General features: G+C 39.6%; 1 protein-coding gene across 1 annotated transcript; it reads right to left on the bottom strand.

Annotated features, from left to right (window-relative positions):
* Positions 1 to 1,402: 1,402 nt before the first annotated feature.
* On the bottom strand, positions 1,403 to 23,785 carry DSC1 (desmocollin 1). The gene is made up of 16 exons (XM_081097684.1): positions 23,493 to 23,785; positions 20,920 to 21,004; positions 19,446 to 19,648; positions 17,862 to 17,981; positions 16,900 to 17,055; positions 15,322 to 15,466; positions 13,756 to 13,922; positions 13,259 to 13,393; positions 10,167 to 10,352; positions 8,422 to 8,681; positions 8,129 to 8,271; positions 5,607 to 5,819; positions 4,908 to 5,153; positions 3,932 to 4,053; positions 2,777 to 3,007; positions 1,403 to 1,906 (listed from the first exon to the last, which is right to left on the bottom strand). The coding sequence occupies exons 1-16, from the start codon at positions 23,553 to 23,555 to the stop codon at positions 1,709 to 1,711; spliced, it is 2,673 nt and encodes an 890-aa protein (XP_080953810.1). The 5' UTR covers positions 23,556 to 23,785; the 3' UTR covers positions 1,403 to 1,708.
* Between the last annotated feature and the right edge of the window lie 235 nt (positions 23,786 to 24,020).

Below are 24,020 nucleotides of genomic sequence, written 5' to 3'. Positions count from 1 at the left end.
TTGGCCTTTAACTGTACTTTATGTTCAGATATAAGTTTTCTCTTCCATATTGAAGCAAAGTTAAGAAATAAGAAGACATAAACAAACACATGTAAGTTAGTGTTTGGTTAGCAAATTTTAACCGTTCAGAAAACATTCTGCACCTACATTAAAGAGTATTACTTATCGTGGTATTTGATATATTTCCAAAATGTTAATATTACATTTTAGAATTTCAAAACTGGTAACATTGTCAGAGTAACATGTATGTCAGACTACAGAAATTGTATTTCCCTCCAAAATTATTTTCCTCACAATGACTATAAAACCATAGAATGTGGACAGCTTATAAAATAAAATCTTACTTATTAAAACTACTTTTTTATTCTGCTCTAATATCCAATTTCATGCCAAGAAACACCTTTAATTAGGAACTGCTGAGAGTAAGGAGTCTAATCACAAAAATTTTAAAAAAGTAACCACTTAATTTTTTAATAGTTAACTAGTTCATAGTTTTATGAAAAACCAGTTTTTATTGACTAAGAAATTTCTGTGTGATGTATGCTGTTATTGTTTATAAATATACTGTATAGTTTGGCACAGAAAACTCTTAAAATATTACTTAAATATATGGTTCCTTTCTAAATTAATAAGATGTAGTATCCTATTAAAATATTAGGCATCTAAAATAATTTATTAGCTTAGATGTTCGTTCATCTATCACTCAACACGTGTTTGGTAGGTGTTGCTCTGACAGGTTTCAGTTTTTAGCATACACACACCAGACTCGCTTTATTTCTGATTTTCCACTTTCTAATGGTCATTGCCCATGTAGGCGGAGTACTGCGTTCCAGTATGAGTGAGTGGCCACTCCGTCTACAGCACGTGCAGAGGTCTAAGCACTGCGGTCCGAGCTGCAAGCCTAATGCCTGCAGGGCTTGCCCCACAAGTGCCGGCAGAGGGTGGGCCTGTGGCAGAGGAGGGAGTGCGTGTTCTTGCCAAGGTATTTATGTTTTTAAAAAGTAACTATACATCCTGACGAGCAAGCAAAGCAGATTTGTGGGTCTAAGTCAACCCCTGGACATCAAGGTTGCAGGTCTTTCATGGAAATCCTCTCGTGTGATCCCTATCAACGCTCTGTGGTTGGAATTGCTGTAAACTTGTCCTGCTCCAAGTCCTCCCTAATCCCAGAAGCTGTGGGAGCCTGACAGGCATTCACAGGGGCAGAGATCCAAGGACCGGCTCCCAGGGCCTGAAAGTACACGGCACCAGGAGCGACTGTCCCCAAGCGAAGACTGACCGCAGGACACCCACAAACCCTCCACCACCACCCACTGGGGCAGGGAGCCATGCTCTGGCACCAAAGACAAAATCCCTAAAAGCATGAGTCTCCCCGAGGTTTGGAAGAAAGTGTTTGTCACCTAAAACAAAAATTCATTTTTATTAGACTCCGCAATACCCAGCTCTCTCTCTTCCACAGGATACAAGTAACAAAAGATGCTGAAAGGGGCGATATGTACAGGCTCGCAGAAGAAAACGGACCCATGAAACTTATTTCCAGAGAACACGAAGCTATGTCAGACTCGGGAATGGAGGAGCTTGACATGTGTAGTGACTTATCCACACCACTCGGAGTTTGTCTCCGGTACATTAGCAGACGCGGGGTGACGTTTAGGTTCAGTGAACGCCTCCATCTGCAGCTGCAGGTGGCACTCTCTGAACAGGCCCCTCACTTCCTTATACACGTCTTGGCCAGCGTCCTAAATTTGGGTTCCAGATGATCGAGAAACTCCAGCCCTTCCTCCTCCTGCCGGTCACTGCAGCAGCCCACAGAGCCGGCCATCGACCCCTTGCCCTCATAGTTGTAGGAACGGACGTAGTCCTCAGAATGTTTGTGCTCCTCGTCTTGTCCACACAGATACACTTTCTGTAGCAAAAGGAGCACATTTTATTATTTTTTAAAAACACCTAAACATTTTAGCATAAAAAGAATGTCTTTGATTTACCTTTGACTGTTTAATTTTTAATCAGAGTGTGTCCTCTAATGGATTCCTACATATAAAAAATGCACATGATTGGTCTGTATTATAGTCATTCTTAAAATATAGCAAATATATCAATGCTGCCAGTGAAAACATTTAGGACGAACTAAAGCTGCACATATATCACACAACCGACTGACTAGTTCCCCTCTGAACTTCAGATTTGTGTCGTTGAAATGGGCCTCTGTAACTTCGCGTATTTGGGGAAACCAATGTCGGCTACGATTCTTATTGTTGATACACTATTAAATAGCTATAATAATTTATTCTATTAAACTGGCTAATATTAACCTATGTTGATTAACCTGGACATAAAACAAGAAACTGAAAACCCCAGATAAAACTTTAAGAGTTTATCTGTATGGTGTTGACAGCCAGGATTTTATAACCATGCGAAGGAGTCAACACACTAAGAAATGTTTATCATCTATGATGTGGGCATTACTCTCTAACAAGGGTTTCACTCGGGTGACTTTCCTTGTAACTTTTAGGGAAGAAGCTATCAGTCTTTGTATACTTCCTAAACGTGTCTACATCTGCCGCTCCTAGATTAAGTTCTGCAAACCTCATTTTAAAAAGCGAACTTCACAAAATCATTTTTTCCTTAGGGATTGGATTTGACATCCATATCTCTAATAATTCAACATCTAAAAGATGAGGAATTCAGGGTGGATGACGAGTAACACTTTGGGGACATCCTGATTGGCAAACAGTGTTAACTTCCATGTAATATGAACCAAAGACACGGCACTCACTTCGCCAAGCCGGGGCTGGGTAAAGCTGTGCCAGTCGGTGTACGTGTATCTGCCAGCCTCCATCACACCCTGCCCTGCCCCCTTGACGGAGTCCAAGGTCTGGTGTCCGCCTCCGCCTTTGACCATCTCAAAGCTCTGCTGTGTTTTGACGCCCTGGCCCCCGAGAGTGCCCACAGACATGCTTGTGTCGCAGACGTTGGAGGTCTGTGTGGGGAGCCTAATGTTTGCCTCCTAAAAACAGAGTGAGAGTTAGATCATGAGTGACTCGAACGGAAGCTAACAGCTTGCTTTCATGTCTTTCCCACCACAGGCAAACCACTTCCTTGCTCTGCCTCCCAGTTCCCCAAACACCAAGCCAAGACAATCACGGTCCCCCTAGCGTAGGGGTTAGGGTTGAGTGGTGGCCCCCCAAAATGTTTATGTTGAAGCCCTAACTCTTAGTGCCTCAGAACAGCATTCTAGCTGAAGGTAGGGCTACTCAGATGTTATTAGTTAGAGCAGTGGTTCTCCACCTTCTGGCCCTTTAAATACAGTTCCTCATGTTGTGACCCAACCATAAAATTATTTTCATTGCTACTTCATAACTGTCATGTTGCTACTGTGATGAATCGTCATGTAAATATCTGATATACAGGATGGTCTTAGGTGACCCCTGTCAAAGGGTCGTTCGGCCGCCAAAGGGGTCACGACCCACAGGTTGAGAACCACTGAGTTAAAGGACGATGAGGCCATCCTCCATGAGGGCCGGGCCCTCCTCCAAAAGGTGAAACCCGGGACATGGACACGCCCACAGGAGAATGGCCTTGGGAGGTCGGAGTGATGCTGCAGGAGCCCGAGACAGGGATTCCCAGCCCCTTCAGAGGGAGCATGTCCCTGCCAGCACCCTGGTCTCCAATTGCTCCTCAGAACCGTGAGACCATAAATTCCTAATGTGTAAGTCACTCAGGTGTGGTATTGGTTACAGCAGCCCCAGGGAATGAAGGCAGTAGAACTATGGCGTTTAAATGACTTAGTACATGCAGGGCACGTGGAGCTCTGCTTAGCATAGTAAGTGCTCAATAAACAATAGTTGTCTTATTATGGCTATTATTATGTAATCAACTGTCATCATTGCATCATCATACAAGTAAAAAAAAAACCTGAAATATGATTTACCATTACTTCTTCTCCAGGCCCTTCAGTATTTGATACAATTAAGTTTTGCTGGGCTACATCATCTGGAATACATTTCTTTGCTGTTCTCTTAGTAACAACACAGAAACATGTAAACAGAGCACCTAAAAAATAAAAATATTTAGGTAAATAATACTATTTTTCAGGGTGACATATATTAAATCATTTGAATCATACAATTGTTCAAAATTCTCTTTCCAGAAATTAAGAAAAAAACACTACCAGGGTTTTTATTTCATAAACTGAGATACCCTTGGGTCATAAAATTAAAACAGAATATTAACAAATGCAGGTAGGTTGTGTGTAGTTAAATAGACTGTTAATAAAAAAGGAAAGGAGGGAGGCAGGAGGTGGAAGAGAGGGCGGGAAGTGTGGGCAGGGATTTCCATTGCATTTGCATCTCTAAAAAACAGTTGGCAGAATGCAAAATCTGAGCATCCTTTGCATGTATTACTCTTCCTCAGTGGCTCACCATATGACCATTTCCACTCATTCCACTCATTGGCGTCTTCTGCAAATGTATGCTATATCGCTTCACTAATAACACTGATAATTCGCTACTCTTTTTACGAATTCTTTTTGTGCACTCACTACCACGTAAACTTGGTTGGCTAAAAGACCAATATTTTGTATGAGAGGGAATCTCAACATTAAATTGTATCCAACCTCTCATTTTACTTCTGGAAAAAAGAGCTCAAAGAAGAGGAAATGGTTTACCCGGTGTCTCACAGATAGTATCAGAAGAACTAGGGCTATCCCTCTGAAAAGTATTCTCATCTGCTTTTATTGACACATTTTTTTCTTCCATGACTCAGGACCCTACGTTATCAAGTACAGGCCAGATTATACAAAGGGTACATTTAGCAAAGACTATACATGTCATCGATATAAAAAATTGCATGGGTTTTTTAAATAGTAGAAAAAATTCAGCTAACACATTCTAGGTGAGTGTACTCACATAACAACAGTGCGGAACCCAACACCATGGCAAGAATCGCCCATTTCCCGAGGATGACATTCGGGAGCTTGGCATCTCTGTCCCGTACTTGACTGCTCATCCTACAGTCGGACGGCGTTGTGCAGTCACATACTCTGACCGACAATACGTGCTTGGCAGCAAGACCGTGTCTATCTTTTATGGTGATGGGCACATTATAGTAGTTATAATCCAGATGTTGTTTTGCACGAAGAATGGCAGTTTTCCCTGCGGGGGAAGAAGACAGAATATCTGTTAATATGACCGCAATCTCCTCCTGACTGGGAATTCTTAGGTGGGAAGAGGACGAGGGGCACAGAATTTAGCTTAGGAGAAAAATTCTAGTGATGCCTTTTTCTTTCTTAAAAATGAGTTGAATTCTTGAAAAAAAGGAAAACTGATGTTATTTATGCTTATATTAGACTAATCTATACTTAACATGTTATCCAACTATTTATTATATTAAGATAAATGTATGTTTTCTTAAAATATATCCAAAACAAGAGCCTAAACTTTATATATTACTTATTGCTTTAAAGAAAGCAAGGTATTATTCTTTGGGGGATCAATAAAAAATTTCCTAAAATGAATATTTATTTATTATCATGATGTTAGGTAAAAGTTAAGACCATCTGCCATCTTAAGTTTCTGTTAATGACAAGATTTAGCATCATTACACACCATCCTTTGATCCCAAGGTCCAATGTTTGCTGGCAGAATTATCCAGAAGGAATTGAAAAGGTGGGCCATTCTCAGGCCCGTCCGCATCCATCGGGGAGAGAACAGCAAAGTCCTGAGCGTGCTGGCAAATGGTCACGTCCTTGTCCACCTGTGGTGGGTGGTCATTGTTATCTTCCAGAAGAACCACTAACGTTCCAGTGCAAGATCTGCCACCTGAGGAGATTCAAAACAAGGCATGTCTCCACTTAAAAACGGTTTCCCGCCATCTCTGTGACACACACGTGGCTGCTTTCTGCTAACTGTCTCAACTTGGGGAATGGCAGCCACATTCCCCTCTCATTTCTCACTGGCTTGTCACCGACTCACAAACTGCGAGCATCGTTCATCCTCAGAGCTCAGTCACATTCCCCATGACAGCCCGGTGAAATGCCTAGTGTGTCTTGGCTAACGTGTAACTTACTACGAACACACTGAACAGAATGCACTTAAAATGTTTATACTTCTTCTTGAGCACACCCGGGTTATCCATGAGGCTGGGACATAGATTTCTACATCTTAGATTTGGCATGTCATTTTTTGTGTTAGCACTTATAGACAAAATTAATATCTTATATCTCTGTTCTCCATGTTTTCCAACTCTCCAAAGAGTACCTCATTCACCAGGCCTCTGTATTTGTGTGAAATCTCCTAACTTTATCTTTTAATCTGGGCAGCTCTTAACTGATTTACACTTCGTATGATATTCATACTTTCTTTTATACCATGGAACCTGCTATGAGAATATAATCATCTTTTAATTGATATCATGTAAATTTTTTTAAATCTTCACCCAAGGACATGCTTAGAGAGAGGAAGGAGGGGGGGAGGGAGAGAGAGAAACATTGATGTGAGGAGAAGAGAAAGACACATCCACCAGGTCCCTTCTGTATGTGCCCCCCCCAGGGATCAAACCCAAAACCTAGCTATGTGCCCTGACGGGGAATCACAGAGTCACCCATGCACTCAACATGCTGAGCCACTCCAGCCGGGCAATATCATGTGAGAGTTTGACCTTGACTTATGAATTCTAGTTTCCATCATAACTTGTCTAGACAATCAATGTTTGTGGAATGAATTAGTAGATATAAATTCTTGTTTGACAGCATAATTGTGGCTTTGAACCAGTCAGATTTCACTTTTACTTATACAGGAGCAGCAGTTCACCCAAGATTAGGGAATAATGGCAAAATTAATTCTGTCTCTCAATTAATGGTTTCCCCATTCTTTGGTAGTTTTTTGTTTGTTTGTTTGTTCTCTTTTCCTATGTTGAAAGAACTATATTAAAGGCAGGTGAGCCAGTCTCAGCCTCTGCCTGACCAATGTTACGGCCAGACCGGCCACCATGGCTCTCATTAGGAGTGCAAAATGCCCTCAGGAAACTCTGAAAAAGAAACAAGTTTTTTACTTGTTTTTAAAAAACAAGAAATTACATGGCTCACAGGGTGCAGTGGGGTGGGGTGGGGTGGGGTTAGGTGGAGGGAAGGGAAGCCTGAGATCAGGGTGAGGGGGATCCTAGGGACTCACAGCTCATTCTTTATCAGTAAATTTAAAACATAAACACAGGAATGTAAAGAGCGAGGAGTGGGGAGAGCATGTTTATTCAAGACAGACAGCCATCTTTGAAACAAACCTCGAGTCCGGCACTGCATTATGAAAAGAAAAGCCAATGGCCAGTAAAGACACTAACCACACAACACTGTTCCATGTTCAGAATGGCTTCCATCTGCAGGATATGCTCACAGGTTTTGAGAAGCTACTTTATGAAATTTGAAAAACATTTCTTCACAAGACAGGCTCTAGAACTAACCTTGGCAAAGGATTGCAAACTACAGCAAAAGACTTGTTCGAGAGTCATTGCTTGATCATTTCTTTAGGAAATAGGACAAAAGTTTTATTCCTCATGAAAAAAACAAACCTGCCCTGAACCCAACTGTTTTAGGTGGTTTGAACCTTTTCAGCCTGATCAAGACATAGTAATCTAGCCTGGATGTGGTGGCTCACTGGTTGAGAGTCAACCTAGGAACCAGGAGGTCACGGTTCGATTCCCGGTCAGGGCCCAGGCTCAGGTTGTGGGCTCCATCCCTGACTGTGCAGGAGGCAGCCCATCAATGATTCTCTCCCATCATTGACGTTTCTATCTCTCCCTCTCCCTTCCTCTCTGAAATCAATAAAAACATATATATTTTTAAAAAGACATAGTAATCCCAATCTATATTCCTGGAAAAAAAGTGGCAGTCCTTGAGGAAGCCCCATGTCCAAGGCAGAGGTCAGTAATATGGAACTTGAACTTCGGACTCCCACCTCCGGCTTTGCGTTATCAATGCACTGGGGCCTAAATTGGGTGGTCTCCAAAAAGCAATGCAATCATAATGCAAACATTTTTTTGCAATAAATTTTGATCTGGAAATAAGCAAGTTTCCCCCCATGATTTTCTTTAAACCATATCCTATGTTTATATTTTATTTCTGGAAAATTGCACCTACCTGCATCGGTTGCAACCACGGAAACATTGTATTGGTCGTTTTTTACAAATTTTGATTCTCTATCTAGCACTTTTACAGTTTTCAAGTCACCAGTGTTTTCGTTAATTTCAAACCAGTTATCTTCATCTCCTAACTTCTTATACCTAATTTTAAGAAATCAAATGTAAATGCTCAAACCAAAAACAGACATCATCTCAAAACCTGTCATTTTGAAAAATATATAGAACTTTCCTAAGTTTGAAATCAATTGACATCACAATTAAAAATAAGGAGCTTTTTGAAAAATGCATTACCTTAAGCCTTCGCTGCTGCGTGTTTCTGGATCCATGGCTTTGTATCCAAGGAGTTCTTGGCCGGCGGGGAGGCCATCTTTACTCTGAATGACTTTTACGGGTGGTTGGCACTCAGGGCCCTCATCACTGTCTTTGACTTTAACAGTGACAGTTGTCGTGCACATAGAAGGAGGTTGTGAGTTTGGTGCTTTGGAGAACTGTGCTTCATTAACTACACCAATTTGCAAAGTAACTTGGCGAATGGCTTCATAGTTCAATGGCTGTTAAATAAGCATACTTTAGTTAGTCAATATATAACACTATAGATAGAAGACTTACAATCATGATTCCAACTTTTCACACAAAAAGGAATATCATTTTATGTACACAATGTTACCAAAAGAAGGTGCTAATGTAGTTGAAGACTAATAATTAGCTTCATATCATGACAAACACTGTCAAATGCAAAATTTCTGTTTTTAAATTGTACTAATTTTTCTTCACACTTTTTTGGGGGAAGGTCCTGCCTTCATTTTTCTTTTCATTTTTTTTTTCATTTTAAGTTTAAATATTAATAGGAATACAGAATAAATGTTTGACTAAATTCAAATAGATTACCATTTATTTCATTACTTATCAGATGGCATAACAGTGATAACCAAAACAGCAAAAGTCCCTCCAAGCTAAGTATATAAAATAGATAGACTGCTAGCATATGAGATTTGGCTAAAATGGTGCAGTTATCTGAGTACATGAGTTAAAAGACATAATTATATTATTTAGCAGCAACTTTCAAAGCACATTATATTTGGTTTGCTTAGTTCCTAAACAAAATGCTTGGTCCTGAACTGAATCATTAGAAAGAATCCAAAACAATAGTTAAATAATTAGAGACTGAAATCTATCAAGATAACAGAAAAAGAAAACAACAGATAGAAATCTAGAAGTTCTCCTCCACCCCCCAAAAAAAGACAAGGAATAGGCGATATAATCATTAAAGGACCTTTTCTAAAAATCTTATGAGGGAATCACAATTTGTACATAAAGCTTCTAACACAATAGAGTCTCTAAGAAATTAACGAGGGAAGTATGTAACAGGTTAGTGAGGGCTATAGGCAGAAGGACTTAGAATAGAACCAGGTTTGGTTCAAGTAATTATTGTAGATGCCAGTAATTATAATTAAATCTTTAAAATCCTAAAGCACTGGCTATCACAAATATAGGGGATTAATGGGAATAGCTGCTTTATATTCAGTAAATTGTCTTATGAAACACACTACAGAGAGCCAAAAAAATAATTGAGCATGAAGGGGATTGAAAAGTCAAGAGGTTTGATTTCAAAGAGTAATTCTCCTATTCTCTCTGTCTATTGTTCTATAAAATGAGGGTTTTGGACAAATAGGTGTCAAAGAATGCTTCTAAAGCTCGTATCTGATTACTAAGGCAATATCTCGCTGCCTTGGCTCGCTCATCTGTGGAACAGTGAGTTCTGAGCCCGCCATGCCTTTCCTCTGAGAGAGAAAATGAGGGTGAAATAATAATAATAACAACAACAACAACAATAATTGTTTAAACCAATGCAACCATTTCAGCATTGCATTGTCATTCTCTAGTCATGTACACACAGAAACATATATATATATATATATATATATATATATATATATATATATATATGCCTATACATCAATTAAGTTAGAATTTTATATATCTATTGATAGATACCGATTAAAGTATTGCTAGATTATTATTTTTTGTTTGTTTACCTTGACAACACACAAGACCCCTTCATTTGTATTTGGGTCTGTGCTGATTTTGAAGTTTCCGTTCTCATTTCCCTGTAGGATTGTGTACACAGCCTTTGAGTGAGCAGTGTTTGGCAGATCCAGGTCATGAACCTTCATTCGTAAAATCTCAACGTCAATTCTGTTTTCTTCTACTTCTGCAAAATACTAAACAAGTTGCCTGCTGTTATTATAAATGTATTGCTTTAACAATATGATTTTCTCCTCTAAAACTTATATTTAAAGTAAAAGAAAGCAAAGTAATATGGAAATGTGCAATCACATATTGGGAAGAATATAGTTTACTTCTTTCCTCACTATTTTTTAAAATCTTATTTGCCCTGGAAAGACTAACTTATACCTTAACTTTCCTACTTCTCTGAGGCAATTTTCCTCCTCATATTTGTCTCTATTCTGAATCTATAACATTTACAGTGTATCACCCCCTTTCAGATATAGCAAGCAGTTAATAAATGCTTTATAGTTATATATTTAGCCTTCAATATTTATAGATTATTATAACCTACATTGATTTCTTATTTTTACTAGGTGATCTGTTTATTATCCCAATTATTTAAAAATTTACATTTGATTCACTGGCAAACACTTTAAGAAAATAGTTTTTCTTTTTTTTTAGAAATTAAATCAGAGTTTCTTCCCACCTCCAAAAAATAAGTAAGGTTATGGAAGTATCTGAGACTAAAATAGTAGTAAATCAGAATCGTCTAGAGATGTAGGGTGAACTCAGAGAAGGAGGTCAGCCTCAGAGCTTTAGAAGCAAAACAGATCTTGAGTCTAACGCCAGTTTTCCTCTTGCTGGCATGTTAGGCTTCATAAGGAAAAGTAAGTAATTTGTGTTTTTGCCTCCCTGGGAAAACTTATGTAAAGTTATTCAAAAATTAATAGCAAAAATTTAATTAATGTCATTTACGTTCTATAACCAAGGACAAGTTGGAAAAAAAACCCACCTTATTTCAGATTGATTTAAATTGGCTAGTTAAAATAAATGAATATTCATAAAAACTTTGTTGTACTGGGCAGGAAACTGTTCCTGAAGTATTAATTATTTTTTTTATGAATGGTTTATCTCATAGTTCAAAAACTGCTTAACATGCAATGAATCCAAATTAGTCATATTTCTGTGCATAAAATTAAAATAAAAAATTATCAAGACTGCATTGCAAAATTTCCAAAAGCCTCTTAATATTATTTAAATTAAAAAGGAAGGGGGATAGTGGAATAATCCCCTGTGAGTAAATTACATCAAGAAAATTTTACTTTAAAAATTAATTTTTCACTTGTAATGCTGAAGACAAGACACCCATGAAAACACACATGGTGTCTAAGCCAAAGGAAAACGGTTTGGGCACAATGAAAAGAAAGAATCCCAAGTCTAATTTTAAGTAAAGATTTCCTTATTAACCTTTGGTCGAGAATATGTTTGTGTATTTCCAGAAAATCTCTCCAAGCCCGTGTGGATTCCTGAGACTATGAATCTGAGAGAGGAACTGACAACACATGAAGACAAGAAGAGAGACAGTCCAGAGATGGAGATGGTGAAGACGCCTTGCCATACTAGCAGTCAGCAGCTGTGCGTCGCTGCAGGTTGCCCAGGACCAAACCAGAGAAGGTCGGACCTGCACTGCCATCGTTTGTCCACCATCCAGAACTAGCATATCATTGCTGGCATGGACACATGAACTGTTGGGCAGTGAAATTGGGACTCAAAGAACTGTTGGCTCAGAAAGAAACTTACTACAGACTGATTCATTTGCCTCTCAGCATAACCACTATTGCTTGTCTCATTTTTGTTCTCATATGCTTATTTCTAGTCTGCAGATGCGGAATGAAGAGTCTTAAAAGGACTCGAACCCTTCAGGCAGCAGTCACCTTTCAAGAATTATTAAGGAAAAGTGACGGGGGAGATGCAGGAGGCCGCCCATTCTCTTCACTAGCAGGGAAGTGCAAACAAGGATCCCTGAAGGCTGGTGACCCTTGAACCCACGGCAGGGCCTGAGTTATGCACCAATTGTCTAGTCCTGACAATGGGGGCTCAAGCTATTTCCTGACCAAATAGTCTCAGAGTAAATCCTTCTAATATTTACTGACCTTTATGATAGCCTGTCTATTACTGCAATTACCTGCCTAAGGGTTTTATGTTTAACCAAAGTTGAATAAAAGGTTGGCGAGGCCTGGGCACCAGCAGAAGTCCTTCCCCTTGAGTTGGGCTTGCCCGCCTGGCCCCCCAGTATTTCCAAATTATCTCTTGTCTCTTCTCTTTCATTTGTGTGTGGCTCCTCTCCCAGATCCTGAACCCTGAACCACGCGGGACGTACAACATCCTCTCACTTGGTTTATATGAATGAGATCAGAAGCAAGTCACTTAACTGGCCTTCCATTCTCTCATAAGAAATGTGGAATAAGTCCTATCCTTACAAGTTACAGCAATTACTGTAAGAAAATTGTATGGATGGCTCATCACTGCGGGTATTCCCTTCTTTGATTTGTACTCTGATATTCATTAATGAAAAAATGAAGATCACTTTCTAAAAGGACCAGAAAGAAGAAGTATTTCCCGGCATGTTCCTCCTATCTGTGCTTCCTGTTTTGTGTAGGCCTGAGGGGAAAGTTCGCTCCACACCTGACGTGTGAGGGGCCTGCCCAGAGACTACTGACTCCCCAGCAGAGAAAGGGATGCAGTGAGTCTTTCTTTATCCCTAAGATGTTGAAATATAAGTGACACAGAGAGAGGGCCTCTTCTCCTTCATCCTATGAGAGGTATTTAAATCCAAAGGAATCTGATGCCACAGCATGGCATCCAAGAAAACACTACATACATGAATGGCTTCAGGGGCCAAGAAGCTTTCATGTGGCCAAGGAAATGGTCATTTCCCTTCATCCTGAAAAACTGGCACTTCAGTGATTTTTAAAGAAATCCTATTATGTTTGCCTATTTATTTTTAAGTGGTAGCTATTAAAACCAAAATGTGTACTCTCACAGAGCTACCACATTCTAGATTTGTTTTTTGAAGCGGTGAATGAACTTAGATAAGTGAATACAGAGATATACTCACAGAATTTTCTGTAAAATACGGTGAATTATCGTTTTCATCTTCGAGTGAAATAGTGATTGTTCCTGTGTTAAACAAACCAAAATGTTGGCCTCCCATGTCTCGAACCTCCATTATTAACTGGTATGTATCACATTTCTGAAAAAAGGGAAAAGGAACATTGATGAACATCCCCTCCCCCTAAAAAAATGAGCAAAACTAAAAATAGAGCGAGAGATTGGCCAGTCAGAACAATGGGAGGCTGATAACCTTTCAAAACTTAAAAGCCATTTTTTTCTATGTCAGCATCCAGTCAAGCCAGTAACCTCAGGTGAGACCCCATCTCACACCCTGCCCCTCCCCAATCCTCTGCACAGACGGAGGAAGCGAGCGGAGGAGCCCTAACCACAGCCTGTCGAGAAGCATGCTTGGAGAGCGGCCCTGGGCCTATGTAACTCCTCCGGGGGTTCATTATCAGTTTGAATATAGGCTAGTGACTGGGAAAGTAATCAATTCATTACTTCTCTGTCCAGTAAGAGTGAAGTTGTGGTGATGACGCCCGTGTCTGGGTGGATGGAGAAATGCTTGGGGTGGTCCGGGATTTGCTGTAAGATTTTGTATTTCAGACGAGTGTGTAGGGTGTCAGGTTCGTCGAGGTCGATTGCAGTCACTTTCCCCACAGAAGTTCCTGTTTAAAGAAGCCCGATATTGTCAATAACTTAAAATAGCAGCATTATAAACAACAGTAAAAGCAAGGCATTGCTATAGCATGTTCACCCCAAAACCACAAGTACATCTTTTATCGGTAAGTGGAAGAGTGTAAATGCTCTCCAAAACTCTGAGCTTCCCTGCCCTGACCGGTTTGGCTCAGTGGATAGAGCATCGGCCTGCGGACTGAAGGGTCCCGGGTTTGATTCCGGTCAAGGGCATGTACCTTGGTTGTGGGCATATCCCCAGTAGGGGGTGTGCAGGAAGCAGCTGACCGATGTTTCTCTCCCATCGATGTTTCTAACTCTCTATCCCTCTCCCTTCTTCTCTTTAAAAATTCAATAAAATATATTAAAAAAAAAAACAACAACAACTCTGAGCTTCCCTGATTTTGAACATTGAGCTAAGTGATTGCAATGAATAACATGATTTGTGGGCTAGATCTAGAACATTCACCCCACCCTTGGTAACAGTGGTTCTCCAACCCACGCCCCCAGTTCACAGGGCACTTTTGGATGGCACCATCTCTGTATATCTTGTTTCCTTTATAGTTCAACCTGATGATTTTAATTAGAGGAATAGTACAGCTTTGCATATGATAAAGCTGTTATGCTTTTATATTTTAATAAATATGCTGAGTTATTAATATATGCAAGTAATTATTAATAAATGTTAGACACAAACATCTTGCCTCAGGCTGAGCTTTATGGCCCAGAAACCAGTGTACTGAATATGGCTTTAACAAACCACTTAGTTTAGGAGAATAATATTAAATATACACATGTAATGGCAACAGACTAGAGAAGCTAAGAACAACATTTCTTGCAGGTTTTTTAAAAACCAGGCAGTCTTGTCAGGCCCCTGGGTGTACCCAGATCACAATTTGGGCAGCCTAGAGCACCAAACAAGTTTAGGTTATTCTTTTCATTTTGTCTGAAAAATATGCCCAGTAAAGCAATGTATATTGTTATAAGTCAGATTCGCCGTTCCATGCCATAATATATTTCTAGGTCCTTAAAAATGTAGCGAGACTTTATAAATATTCAAATGATTCTGCTTTATAAATACACCTGTGACAGATATGTACAAAGTCAAATTAGAAAATATAAACAGCATTTGTCACACATTCATATTCATTGTGGATTAATCTAACAAAGTGAGTGACTTTATGCATTAGCTGCCTCCTATATGTGCATAGCAAAATGAGCACCAACAGGTTTGCATTGGAAGAGGATATGATCTCATCAGACTACAAAGTTTTATGTGGAATATCCTTGAAAGGCAAGCATTGAAACATGTTCAGCATAAACTGCTTAAAACAGTAATGAGTAACTCAATTGAAGCAAAAAATCTAGTGTTCTCCTAAACTGTGAACTTACCAGTTCGGCAATTTTCCGGCACAGTGAAGATAGTCACTTTGTTTTCAAAATACGGGGCATTATCGTTATCATCTTCAACCTTGAACAGTAAGGGGAGTGGGTACTCTGGCGCGTACCCATCGGCGGTGGTGGCATAGGCATACAGCTGGAAGGCAGACAGACACCAACAGCTCACTCTTACATAACACATATGCACAGAATTAAACCTGGCCGCTGGGGAAAGACAACATGTCTAGAAGGTGTATGTAACTCAGAACTTAGGCCACGGAGAGACAGCACCCCAGCACGGTCTGGGCCGGCCGTATGGCTTCAATCTTCCCTCAACGCTCATTCTTCTTCCAGTGCCATGCGCGCCAGCTGAGTGAGGCGGTCCGTTCCCTGAGCTAACTGCATGCTGTTCTTCTCATTAGAATGCATGTAGCCTTCCCCCAGTTATGCTAATAACAAGTTTTTTTTTAAGTTTATAAAAAAATAATTCTATTTACTTGCAGTTGATGTATCAACTATCTCTGGGTGACTCAATTATTTTTTTTCTCTATTTACTTGAATTTTCTCATTTTTTCTACAGAAAACATGCATTTCTTATGTAATAAAAATGCCAATAAATACATACACAACTCAAAATGATATATCTTGGCAGAAAATGCCAGCATTTAATGTCCTTTCCCTTTAAACACCATCAAATTATTTCTGTACTTTTATGTGGTTTGTGCATGGTTAAGTGGTCAATGAATGGTTCTTGAGTTCAACAGGTTTTCTTCACTGATAGAACCAACTAAACCTGCCCAAAATGAAATCTATGTTAACTCAGTTCTTCTCCATGCAACTAGCTCTCCCTGATTTCCCTACTGTAACCATCTTCTAAAATGAACCAGAATTAAAATTCCAGGAACATAACTCCTCCCTTTCTTTCATTAGCCTTTTTAGTCTGTTGCCAAGTTCTAGCATTTATGGCATTTCTATGTCTCTATCATCTATCTTCTCTGTGACTGGGCCCCATCTCAGAACGATTAAATCAGAATTTCTGGGGATAGACCAGAGAAGCATAATTTTTTTTAAGTTCTCATGTCATTTATAAAGTACAGGCAGGGTTGAGAATAATTCAACTATGTTATTGTAGGGAACTTTGAACTCAATAAAATTAACTGCTGTTGTCCTCGGATTCCCTAGATTGAAACCTGTCCTTTAAAATTCTGTCATATTTTCTATAGTTACTTTTCTGTCCTTTTCTACCCAGTATGTCCCATGATTTTTAAATTCTTATTCATATTCTGAATGTACAAAGCCACAAACTCTATAGGGAAGAATACATATCTACTGTCTTTCTTCATCAATGACATCAATAGAAATTTGAAGTTTATATTACACATTATCTATACAAAACATGAAATCAAATTATTGATTCTTCCAATACATAAACAATGCTGAAAATATTAAAGCCATCATAAACAACATAATTCTTAAGGACACATATGTCATAACTTAATCAATATAAAGTTAAAACAAAACAAAACAAAACAATTATGAAAAAAAATATAAATAACCTCAAAAAAAAAAAAAGTAATCTAATAATCTTACCGGGAACTCTTGATATTGTTCACGATCTATGCTTCGTGTACAAAAGATATCCCCAGTGTCTTTATTTATGAAGAACAAATTGAAGGGCTCTTTGTCCACTCCTGGGCCACTTATTGAGTAAAAGATGGTGTAGTTCTGTGCGGCATCAGATTGGACCTACAGCAACGAGTGACAATTTAGGATAAAAAATATCTTTAACCTAAAATCTTGCCATGGTTGATTTTTTTATCACCTGCTTTCTTTCCTACTAATCTATTCTTTCTTTCCTCCGTTTATCTACCCAGTGTGCCCCACGTTTTTAAAATTCTTATTCATTTTCTGAATGTACAAAGCCACAAACTCTATCACTAACTTTATCCCAAATTCTTTTGTGTTATCTGCATACTTAAGGAAAATTCATCGAGTTAAATATACTTTTATAATTCTTATCCACTTGTCCCTATTCCTATATAAATGACAGTAATAGTTTTGGTAATTTTGAAAAACTTTGTGATTAAATAAAGGAAAAATACTACAAGCTTCTTCCCACAATTAATTCTTCAATAGTTTCAAAGCTGGCCTATGTTTACACACCAGCTATGCTTTGTGGTAAACAGAAATATTGGACTCTTTTTTGGTAAGCTTACATGAGAAATGGAAAGTTAAATTATGCAAAATGGGTAAGCATGCCCTCTGCATGTGAGTGCTAGGGTGGTAGGGTATTTAGGAAAATCTGGGTATAGGCCTAAGAGCCCCAGAAACTCAAAATACGCAACATTCAAAGTGCTAACTACGGTTTCTGGAGGAAAGCAACAAATTACACTGACTCACTTCCACCGGCCCTTATTCTGGTAAATAGATGATCCTTATTAGTACCAATAAGTTCAAGCCCTGCTTCAGATACTGTACAGTTCAAACGGGAAATGTAAAAGCAAACAAACAAAAACCCTCCAACGTGTCAAATCAAACAATATGCAAGGTACCTGCTGGACGTGCTGTGGGAATGGGCCTAACGAGTTCTCCATCAGGGAGCACGGAATCGGGGCCCAGCGCCTCTTGCTGCGCTTGAGGGCTGCGTTTTTGGTGTGTCTCTTTCTCAGAACCTGCGTTTGGTGAGAGAGAGAGAAATGTAGCACCGCTTGTCATTCTGGGAACTGTGATTCTAACATTTATATCAACAGGAAAATAGTAAGGGTGGTCATAACACTATCGTGGATAACCAACTCCCAAACTATTTCTGTTTTTTATTATTTTGCTAGAGGCCTGTTGCACAAAAAGATCCGTGCAATAGGCCTTCCCTTCCCCTGGCTGCCAGCACTGGTTTTCCTCTGGTACAGGGTACCCAGGCCTTCGCTCCAGCCAGAGCCGCCTTCAGTCTTCGCTCCACCACTTCACGCCTACATATACAAATTAACCGCCATCTTTGTTGGTGGTTAATTTGCATATCTTGCTGATTAGCCAATGGGAGGCATAGAGAAGGTATGGTCAATTACCATGTTTGTCTATTATTAGATAGGATTGATAAGATACACACACACACACACACACACACAAGTAAGATCCAGTTTCACCAAATTCCTGATTTAATCAGTTAAGTAACCAGAACTTTATAAGGCATTGGTAAAAGAGGTCATCTTGAGAAGTATAGATTCCCTAAAAATAGCTAATTTATTAACAAAAATTTAAGAATTGATTTTATTACACTAGAAATGGTACAACCAATGTTTTTAAAAATTCTAGCTGCATTTTATATCATTTGTATACCTATATAAAGATACAGGTCAGCATTCATTCAAGTATGTTTTATTTTACATGATATGAAGATTCCTTATGATTTTGACATAAAGCAATGTTTTAAAAACTTTGAGCATGTTCTAAATTTGATGAAGAGGAGTTCTTGTGATCAAAAGGAATTTAGATAGAAAAGTCTCATATTGAAGCACTTATTAATAACTGATTTTATAAGACCAAATTCACGTGTAGAGTTGGCTTAAAGTGAGATTTGTGTGAATACCAGTAACCTTCTCCTTTCTTTCGCCTAGATCATCTCCAATCACTGTAAGAAAGTGAGTCTAGAGTCAGAACATTCAAAGCAACCCTGTGGACTGGCCATGACTCCATTTCTTGAAGAGAAGGAGCCCAGGGGGTTTTCAGTTAAGTTGGAAGTAAGCTTGAGACAATCTCTTCTCCTCTTTAAAGAGACTCACCCTCGCAGTTAGTAGGGAGAGAGCCACTCAGGGTGGAGCGCCTGAATCAATTTCTCTGTTTCAGACCCACCCCTGTCTCGTTCTACAGGTTGGTTGTACTTACTGCCACACCTCAGGGCACTGTCTGGAACCTTTGATATTCTGACTTTGCTCCCTGGCTATAGAGATGTTCGTTTTTTATACCATTTTGCAAATAGCTCTACCACTCCTTAAAGTAGTCTAGTATTTGCACATGTTAATTACCAGTGGAACAGATAAATACGTGAGCGTTCAAAACAATGATTTTAACAGGCAAGGAAGTCTAGGAAATGAATGACTCACATAAGCAGGTCAATATGGTCAAACCTTTGCCTAATATACCTTCTTTCCTCTCGCTTCCAGCACAATTTCCATCTCTCTCTGCTCCTGCTGCTGACTGTCTGACAGGAAAATGGAAAAACCCTTCCCTGGAGGAGACAAGACGAGGTCGTGTGTTGTGTACACTGAGCCATCTTCCAGAACTCTGAAGTCGGGATCACTTGACTGGATTAGGCTGGCCGACTGGAGACACTCCTTCACACTCACTGCAGGGAAGAAATATCACAGTCATTTGTAAGATGAACCAGCAATAGAACGAGTTCTACAGGAATAGCAACTGCAAGTTCGTGCATGAGAAGCAGAAAGTTACACTTGGAATTTGTTGAGTGCCGGCTGTTCTGAGGCTGAGAGGCCATGAACAGTAAATAATTAAATTAATGAAGTCACAGTTTCCACTGCTTTCATCATAAGTTAATTTATGAACAGACAGAAAACATTTTATTAGTGTCACCGGATTTATTGTTTCCACTTTACATTTTATTCATGGACCTGTGCACACATATAAAATTTGTTGGCTTATATTGTATTAGTAAACTATGACATCAGTAGATTTTGATCATGTTTGCAGTAATCTTTGATAGTTAAATCTTGCTCACACAAAAGTACACAGAACTGGTCTGTACTTATATAATACTTCTCAGTAATATTGCAAATAATCATTTCATAATGTCTTTTGAAGGTTTGATAAATGCAATACTTTGAATGTATTGTGCTTGTCATCAAAATATTTCTTTTACAGATTTATGTTTAATACATTTAGCATATTTATTGTGTGTCTTTAGAGTACAGACTGCATATCATTGAAATGTTCTAAAAAAATAAAGAATTAATTTAAAGCCCTGGTCCAAGCAATCTCTATCTTGCAAAGAGCACCACCTGTGTATTCTAAGTGTATTTTTCTAAGGTAACCTTAAGCCAATGAAAAACCTGATGGGAGGAATGTTATCTTTGGACTCAGAACAACCAACCTATGCTTCCGATGTGGCTGTAATGGTAAGACCAGCTACAATTTTACTTGACTTTCACAAGGTATTCTATGAAACAGATCACATAAATTCTTGCGGGGTATTGGCTCATTGTAATCAACCTCAAGCACAACTTTGCTTCTGCGGCCTTTCAGTTTTGAGACCTCTGTTTTATACATTATCAGTGAAAAAATCTTGGCTTTGGAATTTGGGCAGCAGGTTAGTCAACATGAACTGAAATATGCTTCTGGTTTTGGTGTCTTGCTTTGTTTGAACTAAAGGGGGACAATTTAGCCCTCTGATGGTCACTAGTTTTTCTGGCATGAAAAGTATACAACCAGCTTGGTACCTTAGTTGTTTCTAACCACTTTCAAAAAACAACTAGACCATCTTTCATTTATGCCAAATTTTAATGCCAAGCATCTGCTGTATGGCTTTTATCCCAAACTTGACAAGAGCAGCCTGAAGCTACCTGTACAGTCAAAACTGGAATTCGTAATGCTGTTTCTCACCTTTGCCTACAAGTGTTTCAGCCTGAAGATGAGAAGGAACTTGAAGAGAAATTTTCTGACAAGCATCGCAAAACAATATTAAAACCTCAAAAGAAAGAAAAATCAGGAATTACATTTCATTATAAATTTTCACATTACAGTTTTGTCTTACTGGTAAAAATATTGTCAATTTCAGCAACAAAGAAATGTTCTAATCCTTCATTTTTTTTCATCTTTATTTTTAAAAGGAAATAGCAAAGAAAGTGGCTTGAGGGGCACCACAGTCATTTAGTATTGGTGAAATAATTAAAGTGAACAGTAGTTCTTGGCACCTAAATCACATTAAAAATTTTAAGAAAATGTGTTACCAACCATTGATATAGAAGTTACCATCTTTAAGGTCATTCATAAGTGTCATTCTGATTTTTTAGCATAAAGCAAGTACTTAACCCTGGAATATAATAATGACATTGTTATACACAAACCATCATTTTCACAGACCCCCTCCCCCCCAATTTGAGGTTATAGTTGATTAGGTCTAGAAAATATCTGAAAATTATTTAACCTCTTAAAGAACAATACCCAAAATATTCGCTGATATAAAATCATCCCTTGGATTGGCTTGGCACAAACATCAAAGTCTAAATTATACATACATATATAAATATATATGGCATAGCCTTCAACGGGGTAAATATTTCTAATTAAATTTAAGACACAACTATTGTCTTAAAAAGCTATCAGTTCAAAAAAGTAGGTTTATTTGCACCAGCATCAGTACAGAATGTGAGTAATATGCTGTCCGCAATGTTAGGGCAGCTACAATGTCACAAGGTAATAGGAATTTTTCAGTTCCATTAAGATCTTATGGGACCACTGTTATATATGTGCAATTAAAAAATATTTGTCTTCAGCTTTAATTTAAATAACCACTTTTTAGAACATGAGATGTTTTAATTTATTTGACTTTTTAATATTTTTATTCCTAATGCCAAGGAATGAACTAAATTATATCTAAAGACCTTTCTGAGCATAAAGAATTCTACTATTAATCATCTAAATATATAATGTGGAAAAGTGCGTTTTGTGATTAGAAATACATATCCATATACAAATAGACACATACACATACATACATATGCATACACACACATATTTACACATTATTTTCACAGGATATACCCATATTCCCCTTCCTACACCCATCTTCTCTCCTTCCTGCCCAGGACCCCTGATTGTTGGTTCTGCCCTTGCCAGCAGAGCTAGTGGAAGTCTCTAGAACTCCCATTCCAAGTCCGCAGGCTAAGTTAGCAGCTTAGCGATTTAGAGGGAAGTGGGGTGAGGGATGAACCAGAGGATGACCTTTTGGTCATCATGGGGATAAGGGATGAACCAGAGGATGCTGGACAGAACAGAGACTAAAAGCAAAAGAAATCTGCGTGAACCCTTGGACCTAACTAGTGCCAACTCAAGTAGGTCTCCGAGTTTCATTACCCTCCAGGCAGTTACAGCATGAGTACAAAACCATCAATCCCACATCATGTATTATTAATATGGAGAAAATATTTATCTCCATTCAATAAAATATTTACATTCTGAGAATATAACTTGAAGTTCAAATATTTTGCCGAAATGAAAAGAGTTTCGAGAAAATTCAGTGCTCAGAAATGCCAGATATTTGGGACAACTCACCTCTACCCTCTCCCACCAAAATCAAAATTGGCACCTGCGTACACCGTTATAACGTCATTAAAAACCTAAGTGGGCCCTGGCCAGTGTGGTTCAATTGTTTGAGCATCATCCCATGTGCCAAAAGGTTGCCGGTTTGATTCATGGTCAGGGCACGTGCCTAGGTTGCAGGCTTGATATCCCCAGTAGGGGGCGTGCAGGAGGCAGCAGGTGGATATTTCTCTCTCATTGTTTCTCTCTCATCAATGTTTCTCTCTCTCCCTCCCTCCCTTTCTAAAATCAATAAAAACATTAACACACACACACACACACACACACACACACAAAGAGGAGGTCAAGTTAATGTTATTTTTTCAATGACTATTACATTATTCTTATTTTTTTCTCAAGTAAAACCCTTTGCTTTAAGAGCTCCACCCTTCTCTTAACTCTTCCCGAGTTAAGAAAGTCTTGAATAATTCCCATCTTTACCCAGAATCCTTTTCATCTTCTCCCTGCTTAACAGAACCAAGCATGTTAAATAACTGCGGCTTATTTAATGACGAGTAGCAAAAGCAAACCTCAGAACCTCTGGGCCAAATGCCTGAGGAGTGAATCCATCCCACTGCTCCTCAGGGAAACACCAGAGCAAGACCGAACAGGGGATTCCCTGCAGACACGAACAGCCTGGCCTGGGCTCTTGGAGAGTCAGCGAAACACCTGCCTTCCCGGGCCCCAAGTCTTCCCACTCTTCCTTGGGTTTTTCTCAGATCTGCTTTGTTTTGTCCCCCCCCCCCCCGCAACAGGTTATCTCTGCCTTCCACCATGTCCCCTTCTCTTCAGGCCCAGCAGGAGGAGGGAGGAGGGAGGAGGGAGCCAGCGCAGGGTAGCCTGCCTGAATCCCTTAATCCCTGGCTCTTACTCACCAGGAGAGAGAAAAGGAGCTGCCTGCAGAAGAGGCCCCCCGGGGCAGCGGAGGCCGCAGCCATCAGAGCGGTCCCGGTGGCAGGGACGTGGCCGGGTGACAGGGCGGCTGGGGATGCACCAGGCGCCGAGCAGATTCCCAGAGGCTGGCACTGAGCAGGGTAGTCTGCTGCTTCCTGGCCCAGAGCAGCTGGATTTGGAGGAGAGTCAAGAGTCCCGCTGGGTGACAAGAGGAGGAGCAGCCGGAGAACTGCTTCCCTCGCTGCCTGGGTCAGCCTTTCTCCATCCAATTCAATTCCCTGGGAATGTGAGAGGTTTGCCTACCAGTGGGGCGGGTGGGGTGCAACACAGCCCCAAACCCAGTCACTGGCTCCTCCTCACTGCAGCTTTCAAAACTTCCCCCGCCACTTGACACATCAGCAGAAGCAGGAGGGAACTCCCTGGCCCTCCTGCCCTTCCCCCCAGGTGGATGCTCTGAAGTCCTCCCCAGTCATTACCCACTCCCACGGCCTCCCCTCCCCCTTGGCCTT

Source organism: Myotis nattereri (genome assembly GCF_964212035.1).
Source record: "Myotis nattereri genome assembly, chromosome: 8".
NCBI classification, from domain to species: Eukaryota; Metazoa; Chordata; class Mammalia; order Chiroptera; family Vespertilionidae; genus Myotis; species Myotis nattereri.
Note: the sequence above shows the minus strand (reverse complement) of the source record. Positions and strands in the feature narration are given on the sequence as shown.

Coding starts and splice junctions, on each gene's coding strand:
- DSC1 (XM_081097684.1), bottom strand. CDS start 23,555: ATGGCTGCGGCCTCCGCTGCCCCGGGGGGCCTCTTCTGCAGGCAGCTC. Junction 17,982..19,445: donor TGGAAGCGAGAGGAAAGAAG/GTATATTAGGCA, acceptor CACCAAACGCAG/GTTCTGAGAAAGAGACACAC. Junction 13,923..15,321: donor GCCGGAAAATTGCCGAACTG/GTAAGTTCACAG, acceptor TTCTTTAAACAG/GAACTTCTGTGGGGAAAGTG.